This window comes from the organism of the source record quoted next, unplaced genomic scaffold (assembly GCF_019419815.1).
Source record: "Pyrus x bretschneideri cultivar Hongxiangsu unplaced genomic scaffold, Pyrus_bretschneideri_v1 Contig28, whole genome shotgun sequence".
Taxonomy (NCBI): Eukaryota; Viridiplantae; Streptophyta; class Magnoliopsida; order Rosales; family Rosaceae; genus Pyrus; species Pyrus x bretschneideri.
In genome coordinates, this window is record NW_025999590.1 from 4739005 (window position 1) to 4756691 (window position 17687).

General features: G+C 36.4%; 1 protein-coding gene across 1 annotated transcript; it reads left to right on the top strand.

Annotated features, from left to right (window-relative positions):
- Positions 1–1293: 1293 nt before the first annotated feature.
- Positions 1294–6651, top strand: LOC103930092 (filament-like plant protein 4). Its single transcript, XM_009339382.3, has 6 exons — positions 1294–1543; positions 2259–2381; positions 2703–2943; positions 3079–5539; positions 5680–5722; positions 5861–6651. The coding sequence occupies exons 2-6, from the start codon at positions 2274–2276 to the stop codon at positions 6308–6310; spliced, it is 3303 nt and encodes a 1100-aa protein (XP_009337657.2). The 5' UTR covers positions 1294–1543; positions 2259–2273; the 3' UTR covers positions 6311–6651.
- The last annotated feature ends 11036 nt before the right edge of the window (positions 6652–17687 follow it).

Here is a 17687-nt window from a genome sequence, read left to right on the forward strand (position 1 = left end):
TAAAAGATAAACATTCATATCGTTGAAATACATTACGAAGATGACCTTATCAGAACGTGTAATTTGTGTAAAAAATAATGTCACGAATCCGTTCCACTTTAATTAATGGGTAAATCCTAAAATCAAGATCAACAAATTATTTGTCAAGCTTTGGTAGAAAATTATAATTATTCCATGCTGAAGTAGGGTATAGAAAACAAATATCCAAAAATTATACGATGATAAGCAAGAAAGAACCACAAATATCCAAGGTTGGTCCAACCGACGGTCTTGGAGAAATTTTTCATTGTGACCGGACCACAGAAAATACACTACTTGTTTTTATATAAGTAGTGGAAAATTTTATTTTTTTAGTTATTACCTTTTTAACATATATATCCCACAATTTGTATAATAACACGTGATGTACTGTCTTTTGTACCGGTTACATTGAAAAATTTCACACGGCGTTGATGTTCCGATCTATATAAAATAACAAAATCACTAACGTGCTGCGACAGTCCACCGCACCACGCAGCACCCGCAGCGCATCCAACAGCACAGCGCATTTTTAGAGCGATGAGCTGGACTACTGACGGTGGTCCAGACCCGGTAATGGAAACATAACATACTCCAACAGCAGAACAGAACTTTCTAATATCGGATACAGCTCACCCTTGCTTCCCCCACAAGCGTCGCAGGAGCGTCCGTTTGCGACTGCTTCTGTAAACGCCAAAAGTGCTTTTTGATAATTACAAAAATTTCTGAATAAGCGCATTCAAGTGTAGAAACGCTTATATTTTCGATAATTTTTGACATATATAGCTTGAACACTTGTGAGAAAAAGTGTTTTTTTACAGAAGCAGTCTTGACTCAATTGCCATTCTTATGTTCTATCGAGGGTAAATTCGCCAATTTGTCAACCAACAAGGCTCTGATTAATAAATATCGCAGATTCTAATTATATTAAAAGACAACTAATGGAAATGATTTGAAAATTTTGAGTTTTAATGACAAGGACAAAATAAAAGATAAAGTGAATAGTAATATGATTGACTTTTTAGTGTAAAAATATAATTTTTCGTTAAAATGAACAGTACTTTAAATTTTTCGTCAAAATTCTATTAAATTAAAGGAACAAAAGATAAGGGAAAACGAAGCATTCCCCCATGCTTATTAATTAATTTTTTATTTTGTTGTCTTCTCCATTTTTTTATTTTCTTTTTAATTTTTCAAAAAAATAATAGAAAATTGAAGGCGATGGTTTTTTGGAGGCTTTTTCTAACGTCTCACCTTTTAAAGTGACACCTCAGTCCGAATATTTCACTCTCTTCTCGCACCCACCACCACCACCACCACCGCAATCCATTTCTTCTCCTTCTCCTTCTCCTTCTCCTTCTTCCTCTCTCTCTCTCTCTCTCTCTCTCTCTCTCCGCTCTTCCACAATCTCCACCTCCGTCGCACTCCATCTCTCTAAAACCGACAACAAAATCCGAATTCGGATCTCCATTTCGGAGTCTGATACTCTCCGCATCGGAGTGTTTCGGAAGCTGCATTAGTTCTGGTAAGCCGATTTCCCCACGCATTCTGTCTCCACCGACTTCTTTTAATCTCTGTTCGTCACCGCCATCTACCGGAAGTTTCTCATACACTAGAGATGAAAATATTTGAAATTAAATAAATAAATGCGGTTTTCTGCTGATAATTCGTCTTTATTCTGCTTTCTGGAAACAAACTGTGATTTTTTATGCGATTTATTACTTCATCAAATTAGAAATTTTCATCTCTTTCTGTCGGTGAGGTTTTCTCTGCTTGTTTCCACCGATTTTCCTGTTCATCTTTTTGCTTTTGTGTTAAACGATTTCGTTCGTGTTTCCGATTTTCCAATTTTCTTTTCCATTTATTTCCGTTTCGTATCGGATTTTTGAGCTTTTTCAGTGTCAGTGTATTACGGTATTAATCTCTTTAAATCCGTAGGATCTCCAGCTAAATATAGCTCCGTAATCAAGATCTCGTCGTTCTCCGTTCTGCATTAGTCGACATGTCGTTTTTGTGATTTGCATCTACATTTTCTGTTCTTCGCAATGCTCTTGCAGAAATGGAACTTCTGAGTTTTCTTACCATTATTTGACTTGGATTATAAACTGAATGATTCAAGTTTTGAAGTTTCTAATTACTTTCCTAATCAGTTTTTTTGTTTCTTAATTAATTTAATTCAATTGGTTTCCTTTTTCTCGCAACTAACAAACAACTACTATTTTGAATCGTAATTTATGCAGACATTGCAGTCTAATATGGACCGACGGAGTTGGCCGTGGAAGAAAAAGTCGTCGGACAAGGCGGCAGCGGAGAGAGCCGCCGCCGCAGCGGACTCCTTAGCTAGCCAGGCACAGACTGAGCAAGTAAGTTCATTGACAGTAAATTAATCAATAACATTTTGCATATTCACTACATTGAATCAGTAAGTAGGCACTTCTAGTATGTTTTCGTTATGCAGTTTTGAAATTTTAATGAATTTGTCTCAGTAATTTCTGTTCTAATTTGATGGATTGTTTGGTTTTTAATGAATTTGTCACAGTTGACAGCAATTTCTGTTGCAATTTGATGGATTATTTAGGTTTCTTCATAGTTTCTTCCGAGTTTTGATGCAACAAATTTAGTAATAGTTTTTTTTTTTTTTTTTTTTTCTTTTTTTCTTTCGGTTTTGCTTCTTATGCAATCAGGAGAAGTACAAAAAACCAAATTATGTGCAAATTTCTGTGGAGCAATATTCGCATCTGACCGGTTTGGAGGAGCAAGTGAAGAATTACGAGGATCAAGTGAAGAATTATGAGGATCAAGTTCAGACATTGGAGGACGAAATTAAGGATTTGAATGATAAGCTCACTGAGGCCGATTCTGAGATGACTACCAAAGAGAGCTTGGTTAAACAGCATGCTAAAGTTGCCGAAGAAGCTGTCTCAGGTATGATAATAATGATATTGGTGTAAGTAACTCGACTACAGAAAAAAATAAAGTTCTTGATTAGGTGCTGATCAAGGATTTCTTGAGTTGACACTTGACAGAAAATATTTTATTTAAAACGCCTGTTTGCCGCAGGTTGGGAAAAGGCTGAAGCGGAGGCTCTCGCATTGAAAACTCATCTAGAATCTGTGACTCTTTTGAAACTCACTGCTGAAGACCGGGCCGCACATTTGGATGGTGCTCTTAAAGAGTGCATGCGGCAGATACGAAATCTTAAGGAAGAACATGAGCAGAAAATACAAGATGTTGTTTTCACCAAAAACACGCAAGTTGACAAAATCAAGCATGAGCTCGAAGCGAAGATAGCTAATTTAGATCAAGAACTCCTAAGGTCCGCTGCTGAAAATGCTGCTATTTCCAGGTCCTTACAAGAGCGTTCAAATATGCTATTCAAGATAAGCGAAGAGAAGTCACAAGCTGAGGCAGAAATTGAGCATTTTAAGAGCAACGTTGAGTCTTGTGAAAGGGAAATACATTCTCTGAAGTATGAACTCCATCTAGCCGCCAAGGAGCTAGAAATTCGGAATGAGGAAAAGAACATGAGTATGAGGTCTGCCGAAGCAGCCAACAAGCAGCATATGGAAGGTGTTAAAAAAATAACTAAGCTTGAAGCAGAGTGCCAAAGATTACGTGGTCTTGTGCGGAAGAAGTTACCTGGTCCTGCTGCACTTGCACAAATGAAGCTTGAGGTTGAAAGTTTAGGCCGAGATTATGGAGAAACTCGATTAAGGAAGTCTCCTGTTAAGCCTTCTAGTCCACAAATGTCCCCGCACATGTCCCTAGCGACTGAGTTTTCTCTTGATAATGTACAGAAGTTTCAAAAGGAGAATGAATTTCTCACAGAACGTTTATTAGCAATGGAAGAAGAAACAAAGATGCTGAAAGAAGCTTTGGCAAAGCGTAACAGCGATGTGCTGGATTCAAGGAGTATGTATGCTCAGGCAGCCAGCAAGCTTCAAACATTAGAAGCACAACTTCAAATCAACAATCTACAGAAAGGCTCGCCAAAATCTGTTGTTCAGATCACCCCTGGAGGTTCGTCAAGCCAGGATGCAAGCAATCCACCAAGCTCGACCTCCTTGTCTGAAGATGGTAATGATGACGCCAGAAGCTATACTGAGTCTTGGGCCACAACATTGGAGAAGAACAATGCAAAGTCAAACAAATCTGAAAGTCAAAACGACTTGAATCTTATGGATGACTTTCTGGAGATGGAGAAGTTGGCTTGTTTGCCAAATGACTCGAATGGAGCCATCTCTAGTAAGACATCCGAAAGAGAGAGTCATGATGCTTTGGGAGATGTCACTGCCGCCAAAGATGTCCAATCTGAGCAGCAGCATGATTCAAGTCCCTTGGTAGGTGACCAGGCATCTTCTAATGCGGAATTGTCAGGATCCAGTCCTGAATCTGATGAAAGCCAGCTGCCAAATGCGGAATTGTCAGGATCCAGTCCTGAATCTGATGAAAGCCAGCTGCCACTGGTGAAACTCCGTTCGAAAATCTGTATGCTATTGGAATTCTTATCTAAGGAAACGGATTTTGGGAAAGTTATTGAGGATATCAAACTTGTAGTCCAGGAAGCACAAAATACTCTGCACCCGCACACTGTAAAGTGTGTTTCAGAGGAAGTTCACAGCTCTGATGCCCTATGTGACCGGCAGGCAAATCCTGATGATTCTGGTTTAAGCACAGAAAAGGAAATCACTTTGTCCCAGCCAGCCACAGAGACGATGAAAGTAATAAGCGAAGATCTGGCATCTGCCATTTCTTTGATCCATGACTTTGTGCTGCTCCTGGGCAAAGAAGTGATGGAAGTGCATGACACGTTTCCGGATGGCGATGGATTGACCCTAAAGATTGAAGAATTCTCTGGCACATTCAGTAAAGTTATTCATGGAAACTTAAGTTTGGGTGAATTTGTTCTTGGCCTTTCGCATGTTTTAGCAGACGCCAGTGAACTCAAATTCAACGTTCTAGGCGCCAAGGGTGTTGAATCAGAAACTAACAGTCCTGATTGTATTGACAAGGTAGCATTACCAGAGAATAAGGTAGTTGAGAAGGATTCATCACAAAGATTTCAAAATGTTTGTGTCCACATTCCTAATGATACTAACCCTGAAGTTCCTGATGATGGAAATCTTGTCTCTGGCTATGAACCAAATGCCGCGCCATGCAAAATCTCACTGGAGGAGTTTGAACAACTGAAATCAGAGAAAGATAACCTGGCAACGGATTTGGCAAGATGTTCTGAAACTCTAGAGATTACAAAGTCTCAATTACAGGAAACTGAGCAGCTTCTTGCTGAAGCTAAATTACAATTTGCTTCTGCTAAGAACTCAAATAGCTTAGCCGAGACGCAGCTGAAATGTATGGCAGAATCATACAGGTCACTAGACTCACGAGCTCAGGAGTTAGAAACTGAACTGAAGCTTCTGCAAGTCAGAAACGAAACTCTGGAAAGCGAGCTACAAGAAGAGAAAAGGAACCATCAAGATGCTTTGGCCAGATGCACGGAACTTCAAGAGCAATTGAAAAGGTTAGTGTCAATCTCTGTTCCATCGGTGGCATCTGTTGCTTGATAGCAAATGAAAAAACAAAACTATTGAGCATTCAATTTACTAGGTTTCAGGTTTGGTGATCGACTCTAACGTTCACATTTTCCTTTTTTTATGCCAGCAATGAGCGTTTGGAAGCTGAGACTGAATTCAAGACAAAACAGGTGAGGCGACGCTCATTTTCTGCTTGTTTATTTTCTGTCCGTGCTCAATTGTTTTTTGTGTTGTCAACATTGATCTATCCTGGCCTACTAAAGCAAGTGGATGCTGATAGCTTGAACATTTATATTCTGTAATCACAGGACAGGGAGTTGGCAGATGCAGCGGAGAAGCTTGCCGAGTGTCAAGAAACCATATTTCTTCTCGGCAAGCAGTTGAAGGCATTGCACCCTCAAACAGAGGTCGTGGGATCTCCATACAATGGGAGGAGTCAAAAGGGTGAAGGGTTCACTGAGGATGAACCCACTACCAGTGCCATGAACTTGCAAGACTCAGAAAAAGGTGAGACGGAAGGTGCTTCTTCTGTCAATGTAAACAGAGTGGGCAGCGAGTCTCCCATCAACCTGCATAACTCTCCATGCCCATCCGACACAGAGGCAAGCACTGTCTTAAAATCACCAGTCAGTTCCAAAAGTCCGAAACACAAGTCTTCCAAGTCAACTCCCTCATCTACGTCTTCTACCCCAACACCAGAGAAACATCAGCGCGGCATCAGCAGATTCTTCTCCTCAAAAGGAAAGAACGGTTATTAGGCTTGCAGCTCGAGAGCCTGAATCACATTTTCTCATTGGAAAGGCCGTTGAAAGGAATAATTAGAACCAGCACCGAAGACAGAGACCTCCTTCATTCGCGCTATAAACGCCATTTCCCGGGAATTCCTGGGTGTGAAGATATAATCTGATGAGGGGAGATACTTGTGAAGGCGGAGGTAATTTTGTAACTAATGGCTGTATATGATATCATCCCATATCTGTTTATTTGTTTTTTTCTGTCTTTCGCACGCCGCGTCTGTATTTTCGGGTTGATCGGAACAATGACATAGTTTATGAACCGTTTCAAAGTATTTGAATACAAATGTGTGTCACAGTTGTTATATGATTTCTCATTCGTTTCAGCAAATGAACACCGGATTGTGCCTGGTCGGATTTGACCATTTGCTTCCAGTTTGTTGCTTACTATTCGCTTTAGACTATGACAGGCTTTGTATCCAGCCGGGCCTGTTCAAGCCCAACTGTCTTTAAATGTGTGAATGTATAATATGGGTATTTGAGTTAACCCACTGGACCATATATATATTCCTTGTAGTTTTGAGCGAAAAATCAATACATGAAGAGAGTTTCGAACTCGGGTGTATAGAGGAAGACACTGTTCTTACTAACTTGTTCAAGCTAGTTTATAAGTATTAAGAGTGTTTACCTTTGTACATGAGGTTTTATGTTCGATTTTCTATTCCCCTATGATGTTTGGATACTAAAAGTATACATATTTAAGGGATGCCTGAAATAAGTCTATTTGAGGGATACTTTTTTAGGATCTAGTCCTTGTTATATTTCAGTAATCAAAGCCGTCTAGTTTTTAATTACTCAATTAAATGATTGATATCAGATAGCGCATTATCATAGTGGCGGAATACAATTATGTCTATGTATCCTGGTGCGGGTTCAATCCCCATCGATCACCCTCCACCTAATAATTGACAATTTAACCCACTAACACTATCGTTTGTCCAAAAAAAGAAAAAAGAAAAAGAGGAATGATTGCTATTTTAGACTTTTAATGTTTGTTGAAATATGGTTGTTGTTTATTTTTCGGAAGTAGGATTCTCCTATGTTATTCTCATCTTCTTCCCTCACCTCCACTCATAGTTTTTTTTTTTTTTTTTTTTTTTTTCTCTCTCTCTATAAAAAATCAATACAAGATGTTGACGTGATTTAATCGTAACCGATTAAATAAGAAGGGAGAGAAACTAAGAGAGATTAGGCGGAGAGACAATCCTCCTCCTACTTTTTGTGGATTGTTGTTCATCACTTTTCCTAAAAAAAAAAAAAAAATTCCAATACAAGATAAAATTCAAAACGGGCCCACAAAATTATCTGAAGGATCCCGAAATAGAATCCTAATTCTTATTTTAGTCAATAATCCTAATGGATTTTACATGATCCCTTGATTTGGTAGCGAATCGAAAACGATACTTATTACTCATAACTTACATTTAACAAAATCTGATTTGCGAGAAGTCAATTCTGATTCTCCATCAAAGAGAGAGGGGTTCAGTGTACTATAAATACCACATGATTTCAAACATTCATCACACAGCAAACTATATAGTAACAAACTAATATCGTCAGACCATATGACTTCCATCAACTTTGCTCGAGCCCTTTTCATGGTGTTTTTCTGCGTCGCGTTATTTCGTCTGAGCTCAGGTACGCATTGAAATGAAATCATTTTTCAAACTCTATGCAGTATGTACGGTCGAGGGCAAGCCTTGACGCAACGAAATGTTACTGGTTTAAATTGTGGAAACAGCCTCTTTGAAAAAAAAAAAAAAGTAAGGTCGCTTACGTTTCCCCTCCCTCGATCCTGGCAAAACAGGTTTCTTGTTGGCTTGGGGTCGCACAGTCACATTTACATTGTTACGATCACGTATTTTACGGAGGAATTACCTTTGTTGTTTGTATGAATTTTGCAGGTTACAGTGCTGCGGAGGTTCCTTCAGGGCAAAGGCATTGGCCCTGGGGGCCGTGTGAAAAGGCCAAGCCTGACTGCAACACTTTCTGCATCAAGCTTGGTATAAACCCTCGATTTGGTGGCTATTGCAAAGTGAATGAAGTTGGAATAAACTTCTGTTATTGTCGCGTTTGAGGATGCTGCAGATCATACGAATCAATACAGTTGGGACGTACAACCCTAATTTCGTATTCTCATCTGTATAATTGAGTTGTACCCAAGTCTTTAATTAATAAAAATTTCATAAACTACTTGTGATCCAAATGTTAGTTTGGGTGTCACTGACACTGGTTCTAAGATTAGTGTCACTGTCTAGAAATGGTGACCACTAGTTCTATAAAGAAGAAATTGTAGCAATTGTCCCTCAACTTTAATCCAATTGGAGCAATGGTTCCTCAACTTTATTTCCATAACCATTGGTCCCTTAACTCGTCAAAATGTGCAGCTATGGTCATTTTCGTTAACACCATCAATAATTCCGTTAAATACAGTCACGTGCGTGGCACATGAAACTGATTGTAGGGGTAATTAAGGAAACATTGTTTCCCGTGGGTTGAAGTCGATACAAGGGGATGGAGAACCAAGCAAGACTAGATTTACATGGATTTGTGGGTCAAAGTTCTGGGACACAAGCTTCTGCAAAGATGGGAAGACCATGGAGGCTTTGAAATAGACGATATTGGTGCTTGTTTTTTGATGTTCATGGACCAAGAAGGCCTCGATTAGTTGATGTTACCATATGTCTTCTCCTCATCAGCAGTGGCTTCCAAATCGTCCATTTTCCTCTAAGGTTAAGTGAACTGTCTACTCCTCCTTGCCTTCTCCTCTATACCAGTGCAGTAAAGCTGTTCCATACCACATCATCATACCTGCTTCGAATTCACCGATATTTTGCACAAAACTGGTTAGTTTCTACTGTTGTCTTCCTTCACTAAAGGCTGATTATTGCAATGCATGATGATGATGGATGAAAGAGGGAAGAGAGACGATGGTCATTAACGCGCGGTCTTTTCCAACCCCAAGAGGCCCAAGGAAGGCCAAGACTCGACAAGATTGGGAGGATGATCTCGAGCGCTTATAGAAGATTGGTCGGCAGTCTAGTGTGTCTATCAGCAATGAGGCCGATATATTTAGTAAAGTTGGAAAAAACATTTGTTATTGTCGCTTTTGAGGATGTTGCGGATCAATACAGTCGGACGTATACCCTGATTTCATTTTCTCATCTATGTAATTAATAAAGCTTTCTTTAACTAATTGTGATCGAGCTGTTACATATTTACTATCTTGTTTACGATGATAATTTTTGTCCTCCCTTCGCTTTCGTGCTGGACTCTTTTAAAAGTTCAAATCATTTGAGGGAGCTTCAATTGAGGGACGCCATAAATAAGTTTGTTTGAGGATAATCTTACAGGACCTAGCCCCATTGTATTTCAACAACTTAAGTTAGTTTTTTAGGGTGAATTATTGATTTAGTCCTTCCTAATATTAGATTCGTAGCTATTTTATTCAATTTTTCGTCAATTTAAGTCACTTGACTTATATGTGATGCACTTTAGAGGGATGATTGGTAGTTTTTTATAATTTAAGGATTTATTTTCTTTGAAGAAATATGGTATGGTGTTAACTTTAGATCGTCATTCTAGAGGATATTGCAAAAATGACCAATCATTCTAAAGGATAAAAGGGATCACGAACAATCACTCTTGATTAGGATTCTGAAACATTAGAGAATTGAGAAAAGTTCTCAAATTTTGATTAATAATATGATAGATAACCAACCCAGTATAACCAAGCCTTAGAAACCCTAGGAATTTAAATAGGAAAGGAATCAAACAAATAACAAAACATCAAAAGATCCTAAAATATTAAAACACGAATAAAACACATTAAACGACATAATTCGCTCAAATTTTGCTTGAAAAGTAAAATACATCCACTTTCGGGATCTGACAACATCAAATATTTTTTTAACCTATGAATTACTAATTCTCGAATCACTTTTTTAATCAAATGACGCTTCTTCCTTTTAACTTCTCCGTATCTAAAATAACATCAACTTTGTCCTTCGTCATTTTAAGTTTTCTCTTAAAGTTTGTTCTTGCAAAAAATTATTCATATCCAAAACCATTTAACCACTCAAATCAATGAATTGTTATTTTACTGTTTCTATAAAGAGTAATGCTAGGAAGATTAACTGTTTAGTGAAAAAATGATAGCTTAACCTAATACCCTATACACCGGTGGATAAATCTAAAAATCTTTTTTTAAAGAGTTGCTTACATGTCCTCGTATGGTCATATTACGGTCATTTGGTGAACATGATAACATAAACAAATGTCTTTATAGTTTTAAATTTGATTTAGCTTTTAGCAAGAATGATATTTTTATGATCAACTAATAAAAAACAAATAGGTCAAATATATTTATAAAATGCAAAACGGGTTTTTTTTTTTGGGTTGTCAATAATCCTAATGAATTTACATGATCCCTTGATTTGGTAGCGAATCAAACAAGATACTTACATTCTCCAAAAACTGATTTGCTAGATGTCAATCTAGATCCGCCATCAAAGAGAGAGAGAGTTTTAGTGTACTATAAATAGCTTTAACGGCATGACTTCAAACATTCATCCAAATAGCAAAAAATCTCAGACAATATGAATTCCATCAACTTTGCTCGAGGCCTTTTCTTGGTGCTTTTCTGCATCGCGCTATTTTGTTTGAGCTCAGGTCTGTATTGAAATGAAATCATTTTACGAATAATATGTTGTATATACGGTCACAGTTTTACGACCAGTTATCTTACGGAGGAATTAATTACCTTTTCTTTTTTGTTTGTTTGAAATTTGCAGGCTACAGAGTCGCGGAGGTTCCTGCAGAGCAATGGATATAACCGTACGGGCCGTGCGAAAGTGCCAAGCCTGACTGCAACACTTCCCAGCGCACATATTAGTCGTATATATGGTGGATATTGTAAAATGAATGAAGATGAAAAAAACATATGTTATTGACGCTTTTGAGGATTTATAATTTCATATTACGAATAAATACAGTTGGGACAACCCTAATTTGATTTTCACATCTGTATAACTGAGTTGAACCAACTGTTTAATTAATAAAAAAAAAATCTATAACTAATTGTGATCGAAGGTTTTGTTTTGGGAGGGCTGGTTCACTATGCTTAATTAACACTAGCATTTGTCCACACACTTCGTGTGTATGAACACATTGTTTTAGAAAATGAGAGAGAGAGAGGTTTTTGGTTTTGGTTTTTTTTTTTTTAATTTTAAATATTAGAGATATTTTAACATTATCTGTATGTAGGTGAGGCTTCAATAAAAAAAAAAAAAATTTGGACCTATGAAATTACATTATTGTCCATCATTTTTTTTTGTGTGATAGAAGACTAAATTAAGTTGTCTTTTCACCCTCTTTTTGTCACATCCCGGCCCGGGGGGACCACATCCCGGACCCGCTCCATCACCGTAACACGATATTATCCACTTTGGGCCCCGACCACGCCCTCGCGGTTTTGTTTCTAGGAACTCCGAAGTTAAGCGAGTAGCGCGCGAGAGCACTCTCATGATGGATGACCCACTGGGAAGTTCTCGTGTGAGTTCCAAGGGTGAAAAACAATATTTAGAGCATAGAAAGCCTAGTGCAATCCAGAGGAACAACACTAACTTGTTTGATAAGTACTTTGTTTTGTAGTTTGGTTTTTATTTACTCGTACATTTATTATTATCTTAGCTTCCGTACTGTGCACATGGCTACGTCACCCTCTTGTGACGGCCAACACGTCCTGATTTCGTTCGGGGTGTGTCACTTTTAGTTGACAAAAAGGGTTTCATTAATTAATAGAGATAATAAATCAGTAAAATCATATATCCACAGATAATATTATTTTTTTTCTTTCACGAATGAGAGTCTCGAACCGTGAATCTTAAAAATGCCGATGGACAGAAAACTAACTAGGACAAAGAGTCGAAACCAGTTAACAAAACGAATTACACCTACAAACGCAGTGGAATTGAAACACAGTTTGCCAGTAGCAGTTAATATCAGCTTATCTTCTGGGTTTTATATAGGATTATATATGTTACATAGACCAACTTTTTCGATCAAATTTGTAAATTATGTAATGTATCACTAATTATAAATAAGTACGTTAATCAATACTTAAGGCTAAAGTTTGGGCTTCGATAACGTTTCGGATTCGTTAGGGCAGACGTAGTCAAAGCTTGGTTTCTTGCAGGACATTCTGTGCACAAAGTCTTTCCATCTGTTAATATCATAATTTACAGATTTTTAAATTAAATCTCTACACATACAAAGGAGCTTTTGTGAGTTAAAAAAAAAAAAAAAAAAACCTGTAAAAATATTGATCAATTACTTTCTCACTTTTAACATGGCCGTTAGTTGTCCAGAAAAGATGAAGATCAGTCTTAAATCTTAAATAATTAGTTTGTCCATGAATGCTACACAGATGTCTGCAGGTTTTAATTATTTAGGAGTAATGCTAGACTATATATTTATATTACATTGGTGTACCATATGCGACAAAGATTCATACAATCATTAGTCAATGAGATAAATTCATTGATTGACATGTTAAATACACATCACTTGTCATGTCAGATAATACACCAATGTGCTACAAAAATGTGATCTTCCTAACATTTTTCTTATTTAGCAGAGAAAATTATTGTTTTGAAAAAGTTAGTTAGTAAATTGGTTTATTTTTATATAGGGTACTGTTGCATCATACGTTTTACAGTGCAAGATTGTTTTCATATTTGTTTCATAATAAAGTCTTGTAGTCTTTCAGTTATACGTTCGGCGTATATAATATATATGTGCCGTTAAATAAGAATCAACATTTGGAATTACTAATTCTTCCTTTCTCACCCTTTGATTGCTTAACAGTTCTTACTGCCATATTTATGATAATTCTTTTTTTTTTTTTCTTTTTTGAAAAAAACAGGTTAGCCGGTGATTTTGTCACAGTAGCCTATCCTTCCGAAGTCGGCAATACTTACAAAAGCATTTCAGCTTCTACTAATCACCATCGTGCGATTCACCAGCGCCAATAATCAAACTAAGAAAGTGCCATGTAGAATACACGGCTGGAATTCATCTCTAACCCACTAACCACCCTGTGATTGATAATTTTGTTCCACTTCGCTTTCGTGCTGGACAGTGGACCTTTAAAATTTCAAATCAGCGGGATTGAAACAGTTGCTTAATAGCATGAAAAGTTGCAGATGAATATACACAGTATAGGAAATGAAAGAAACGTGGTAGCCCACGGTTTGCCAGAAACATAGAAATCTAACATATCTACTAAGTTGAAAATCCAACATGGCCACCCTACAACGTTGTCCACCTCCCAACATGCATGGCTCTCCTTGTCGATCACCCAACTCATCTCTCGCTCTCCAACTCAACTCTACGACCCTCCAAGAGGAAAAGAATCAAATTAGATAACAAAGGCATTGTATAGTCAATGGCATTTAAATCCATCCAAAGTGCATTTGGTAGACTCTCGAACCTTTTGACTGATCTATCAAAATTTCATACAGATGGGCATCGGTTTATTTTGTAAGATGACAGATGTAGACTTTTCACACACTTCAACATACTCTTGAAACATATTTATATCATTCATGCATGGGAGAAAAAACTTCAATATAACTGCCGACCAAACTACGTCATTCGTAAAACAATATTGTCTACAAAAGTATGAGACTTAATGTATTTCGACGTTACCATACCCCACGCTCGTCACTCGCCAGCTCTCCATGAGGAAAATGATCAAAGTAGATAATAAAAGCATTATAGTCAATGACACATATCAAAGAAACCCACTTCGATCCACCCAAAGTGCAATTTCGTAGAGTCTTGTCTCTTGAGATGAAATAATATCATGTTCATGCAGAGACGTACTTGTTCTTTTCTCTCGACAGTTTTTATTGTCAAATCAAGATTGCAAAGAGATTGAGTTTGCCTGCACTTCCTCCTCCCTTTTTGAGGTGAAAAACTATTGGAAAGTGGAGTTAAATCTTTTTGTTTCAGACATTTCTTTCAAGCCATCTTAAAGAATCAAATATTCATGATTTAGAGTGAATAATTCCAACAATTAGAGGAAGTTAACGTTTTGTTTTTGTCAAACATAAGCTTCATTGGTAGAAGAAGATGTTTCCGGAGATAAACATAAAAACAAACTGTAATTAGGTCAAAATGACAAAGAAGCCCAAACAAAGCACATGATAATCCAATCAGACTCAGCCCGGTAATACAAATCGTCACCACCATAATCACCATGCACTTCGCTATTTCATCACTCAGGTCAATGGATTTACCGTCTGCACCAACAGAAACCAAAGGATTCTTATCCCTTTCCCTTAATTATTCGATCATGCCATGCATGTTGCCTGTTGTCTGTTGCCTGCTGATTACTATCCATAATGTGACCCGAGAGCAACTTGATTTGATGTCATTGAGTGCTCTAGATTTTAATTCCATTGTATTATTAGTCTAAATATTTCTATTATATCACAATAATTAAGCTTACTATTTCTTTCTGCCCAACTTTATTCCTGATTTATCACTATAACTGGTTTCTAATTCAGATAATGACTGGTTCATATTTGGACACAGAGATGCTGAATAAGACTTTGGAGATTATAGACATATATTATAATTTAATTTTAGTCTTTTGTAAATGTACTTTCTCTAATTGTTTCTCTGATCCTACTATAGCACATGTGATTTTGTTTCTTTTTCAAACGAGTGGTCCCTAAGTTCTTCGTTTTGGTGTCTCAATCCAACTTCTCTTTGCTTTATTACAAAATTAATTAAACTAAATAAACCCGGCATTCATGGTTTACTGTATCAAATCAGTGGATGAAATTGCATAGAATCGAGACCCGGATGCGAAACTTCTCACAAGTTGTTTTGAGTTTTCACTTGTCTGCATGGTATCACGTGATTGGACTTTGACATCTCAATTGCATGTAAAATCTTCTCATCTGAAAATCGCATCAAAAACTTCATATGTGCGTCTTTCTGCTTCATCCTTTGGTAGAAAAATAATACAAAAAAGTAGGGAGTTGATACATGAACACACAGAGAATCACAGATCCACCAATGCTCTTATGTCGAGACGGAATCGATGAAATCCAATTTAAGCTTTTCAAGTGAGCGGTAACTTCTAAACTAATATATAATTACTCAGTGTGTAATTTAATTGGATACCGGAGAAAACTTTGTTAGCATGATTCAGTGAATAAAGGTAAATTTCTTATATTATATTGTTAATTTCATAATTTTTCCAAACAAACGGTCCGCTTCTCAAAAGACTCAACAACGACTAGCCCAACTGGCCACGTTCGCTTCTCTGACCTTCATACTGTTTATATATATATATATATATATGTAGGGTTGCGAGAGAAATTTTTTTTACTCACATTTTGACATTTATTCTGTAATTTTTTTTTTTTAAGAATTCGAACGGTCTATATTTCAATTCATTATTCATAAATTATCTTAGTAAAAACAAGACAAATTTGAAACTATTAAGATATTTATTCTTATGAAAAAAATAGACTAATACGATTTTGCTATTATTTAATCCAACAATTATAGTTTCAGATTTGGATTATTTTTTGTCGACATGATCTTTGCGAGAAGACCTAATAATAAACAGTTCAGATTGTTAAAAAAAACATTACAAAATGAGCACTACAAAAATAGGTGTAGAAAAATGTGTCCCCTATCCTAACACACACATATATTTTGGGATGTGATATCTACACATTCTTTTTTACTTCTCACCCACCTTTCTAATTTTCTGCTGTCGAATTTGATGAATTGAATAAGATCAAATGACAGAAATTAGTAATGGATGTGTGAGAAATTAAAAAAAATATATGTTAATAGCACACCCTTATATTTATTTACTTCAAACTTCTGCTAGTAAAACCGTAGATTCATTAGCTCCAAAGTCAAAGATTTAAGCAGATCTTCGGGGCTGCCTTATGGTTTCTATATCAACATAAATTATATTAATCAAATAATTAAAATCTTTACGTGCCTTTTTGGGGGTTGGTTTGTTGCACTTTTGATAACTGAAAGACCCATGAAGTGTGGTCCGACCCAAACCAAATAAATAAAAAACATGTTCTTTTGGCCAAAAATAAATTGTGTTTGTTGTTGTTTTGACATTTATTTTGTAAGATTTATTCTGTAATTTTTTTTTTTTTAAGAATTCGGACAATCTATATTTCAATTTATTATTCATAAATTATCCTAGTACAGACAAGACAAATTCGAAATTATTAAGATATTTATTCTTGTGAAAAAAATAGACGAATACGGTTTTGCAAAAAAAATACTAAAATTACTATTATTTAATCCAACAATTATAGTTTCAGATTTGGGTTATTTTTTGTCGACATGATCTTTGCGAGAAGACCTAATAATAGACAGTTCGGATTGTTAAAAAAAAAAAAACATCACAAAATGAGCACTACAAAAAGAGGTGTAAAAAAATGTGTCCCCTATCCTAGTCCCCTATCCTAACACACACATATATATTTTGGGGTGTGATATCCACACACCCCTTTTTACTTCTCACTCACCCTTCTAATTTTCAGGCGTCGAATTAAATGAATTGAATAAGATCAAATAATATAAATTAACAAGGGGTGTGTGAGAAGTAAAAAAAGGTGTGAATATTTATTTACTTCAAACTTCTGCTAGTAAAACTGTAGATTCATTAGCACCAAAGTGTAAGATTTAAGCAGATCTTCGGGGCAACATAAATTATATTAATCAAATAATTAAAATCTTTACGTGCCATTTTGGGGGTTGGTTTGTTGCACTTTTGATAATTGAAAGACCCATGAAGTGTGGTCCGACCCAAACCAAATGAATAAAAAACATGTTCTTTTCTTTTAGCCAAAAAGAAATTTTGTTTGTTGTTGTTTTAAGAAAGAAGAAGAAAAGGATGGAATCTTTTTGAAGGAATGGGCATTTATCGTTATATATATTATGGATTGCGCTGTACAATTTTGTCCTTGTATTTCATCGTCTTTCCTTGGAGAAACAAGCTTATGTAGAAAAAAATCTCATATGTTTGAGTATATTTGGCTCTCTATATAGTATTTTTAATATACGAAATCCCACTTTTTGTGAAAGTCATAAGAACCTTAACCAGCCACATCGTCGTCAGATTGCTTTAATGAAAATTTCCCTCATTCCTTAGTCGCACAAATGTTTTTTTCCTATAATTTCCATGCGTAGATGGGATCTCATCTTCTTTTTTTTTCTTTTTCTTTTTTTTCATTTTTCAATAGCATTTCCCATATTTTCTTTGGTCTCTTAACAACATAAGAAA

Excerpts from the sequence above, each read along its gene's own strand:
- LOC103930092 (XM_009339382.3), top strand. The coding sequence starts at position 2,274 with ATGGACCGACGGAGTTGGCCGTGGAAGAAAAAGTCGTCGGACAAGGCG. Across the intron at positions 2,382-2,702 it reads GCCAGGCACAGACTGAGCAA|GAGAAGTACAAAAAACCAAA; the intron begins GTAAGTTCATTG and ends TTATGCAATCAG. Across the intron at positions 5,723-5,860 it reads CTGAATTCAAGACAAAACAG|GACAGGGAGTTGGCAGATGC; the intron begins GTGAGGCGACGC and ends CTGTAATCACAG.